This window comes from Lathyrus oleraceus, chromosome 5, assembly GCF_024323335.1.
Source record: "Lathyrus oleraceus cultivar Zhongwan6 chromosome 5, CAAS_Psat_ZW6_1.0, whole genome shotgun sequence".
NCBI classification, from domain to species: domain Eukaryota; kingdom Viridiplantae; phylum Streptophyta; class Magnoliopsida; order Fabales; family Fabaceae; genus Lathyrus; species Lathyrus oleraceus.
The window spans coordinates 323,371,910-323,374,281 of NC_066583.1; the positions used below are offsets into that span (position 1 = coordinate 323,371,910).

At 40.1% G+C, this 2,372-nt stretch overlaps 1 protein-coding gene across 1 annotated transcript; it reads left to right on the forward strand.

The window, feature by feature from the left end:
* The first annotated feature begins 291 nt into the window (after positions 1-291).
* On the forward strand, positions 292-2,112 carry LOC127080430 (uncharacterized). Its single transcript, XM_051020749.1, has 3 exons — positions 292-933; positions 1,126-1,407; positions 1,450-2,112. Exons 1-3 carry the CDS (start codon positions 292-294, stop codon positions 2,110-2,112), a joined length of 1,587 nt encoding a protein of 528 aa, XP_050876706.1.
* The last annotated feature ends 260 nt before the right edge of the window (positions 2,113-2,372 follow it).

Sequence of the window (2,372 nt, forward strand, 5' to 3'; positions counted from 1 at the left end):
TTGGATGCTACTCAGTTTGAAAATTTAAGGGGCAAGTTGGGAATATGTCTTTCTGAGGAATTATAGCAACTAAGGATGTTAGGAATTTACTATTTAATATTTCAAATTATTAAACAATTGAAAGTGTGCTCTGATTGGTCAACAAATAATAGTTATTTCACTTGCAACAAGCGTTACTTCTTCCACTGTTTCAACTTCCATTCACACAAGCATCCTCTCAGAGAAATTTTTCATTTCGTCTCTAAGATACTCATCATGTCTCAACAATTCAACTCTTCTCCTTCCAAGAACATGCATTATTCTCCTAGCGCTGAACCAAGCAACCATAACAGAGAAGATCCTGTTGCTGACTCTGTGAAGACCCCACATGCAAGAAGACCTAAAGAAACTGTATCAGGCTTCTCCTCATCCATCGTTCTTGAGGAACGAACCAAAGAAGGTTCCAGGTATGTTCACAATGCCATTGCCACTATAGTGACTGGAATACTGTCTGGAAATCATGAGGTCCCCGGGGTTTCCATTCCCTTAAACATTATTGAACCTGATAGTGTTGTTGATCAAGAAAATACTGAGTCTTTAGGAAAGAATATCTCTGATGATGTTGAGCAAACTGATGCTCATAAGGAGTCAAATGTTAACAAACCCTTAGATAATGTCGCTGGTGAGGAAGTTCATGTCACTCATGATGTCAGTGACAACCCTAACTGTGAGGCTGAAACAGTAGACCTGGAGGAATTTTCTGATAATGAGTTGTTGTCCTCTGTCCTCCCTAGCATAGCCAAAAGGGTTAGGACTAGGAGAGAAAAGAAAACGGTGGCGCAAAGGTCCCCCAGAAAGAAGATTGATGTTCCAACCTCTTCAAAGACAACGGTGGCAGTCGAGAGTTCTCTCAAGAGGAAAGTTCATGGTCCAACCAAATCTTGGAGCAAAGTGGTGCCCAAGAAAAAGAAGACCAAGTTTGTTGTTGTTGAGTCTGACTCAGATATTCCTTGTAATGTCTCTGACATTCTGTCAAAGAAGAAGCCAACCACTAGCAAGCTTGCAGCTAGTGTCCCTGAGGTACCAATTGACAACATATCTTTTCATTTTGCTTCAAGTGTAAATAGGTGGAAATATGTTTATCAGAAGAGGCTGGCTTTGGAAAGGGAATTAGCTCAGAATGTCCTAGACTGTAAGGATATTATGGATCTTATTCAAGAGACTAGTTTAATGAAGACTGCGACTCAGTTTTCAAAGTGCTATGAGATGTTGGTAAAGGAATTTATTGTTAATTTTTCTGAAGAATGTGTTGATGGCAAGTCAAAGGAATTCGGGAAAGTGTATGTGAGAGGCAAGTGTGTAAATTTCTCTCCTTCAGTGATCAACAAGTATTTGGGAAGGCCTGATGAAGCTCAACCTGAGCTTGAGGTGACTAACAACAAAATCTGTCAAGTCATCACTGCTAATCAGGTAAGGAAGTGGCCTCTCAAAGGAAAATTGGTGGCAAGTAAATCGAGTGTCAAGTATGCAATGCTGCACAAGATTGGAGTTGCTAACTGGGTGCCCACCAATCATAAATCTACAGTTACTGTAATGCTTGGAAAGTTTATATATGCTGTTGGAACCAAAGCCAAATTTGACTATGGCTCCTATATTTTTGATCAAACTTTGAAGCATGCAGGAAGCTTCAGTGTGAAGGGTCCTATAGCCTTTCCTTCTCTCATCTGTGGTATTGTTTTGAATCAGTTTCCAAACATCTTAACTGAGAATGATTCTGTGAAGAAAAGAGACAGCCCTATGTCATTCAATCATAAGTTGTTCCTAGGTACCCATGTCCCTGATATTGTCATGACATCAGGTGAGACATCACGCGTAAGCAATCAGCTAGGTAAAGCTGCTGTCATTGCAATGCTCAAAGAAACCTGCAGGGAATTAGAGGCAAGGAAGCTGAACTTGGAAAAATTGATTAGCTCTTTGGAGATGACTGAAGGTGATGTGCTAGCTGATGGTGAAGAATTTGGTGAAGCTGTTGCTGTTGCAGAAGAAGCTGAAAGACAAGGTGAAGAGGGAGAAGCAGATGCCAGTCCTGATGATGGCACAGATGATGATGCTGACTCTGAGTCAGATGACTAGAACATTTCTTGTGTTTCTGATAATTGCTTGTATTTTTATTTTTTTGGTCTGTAATATTAAGTGTTGCTTTGGCAACATTTTTGACAAAAAGGGGGAGTAACACTTGTACCCCAGGACAACAGATTTCTTTGAAGTTGAAGGTCCTTTAAACAAGAGGTTATGTTGCTGTTTGCTCTTTGCTTGATCTTCCCTTGTGCTGCTGCTGTTTGAAGTTTAACTTCTATGTTTGCTAAGTGTATTAGCTAATTTGATTCTCTGCT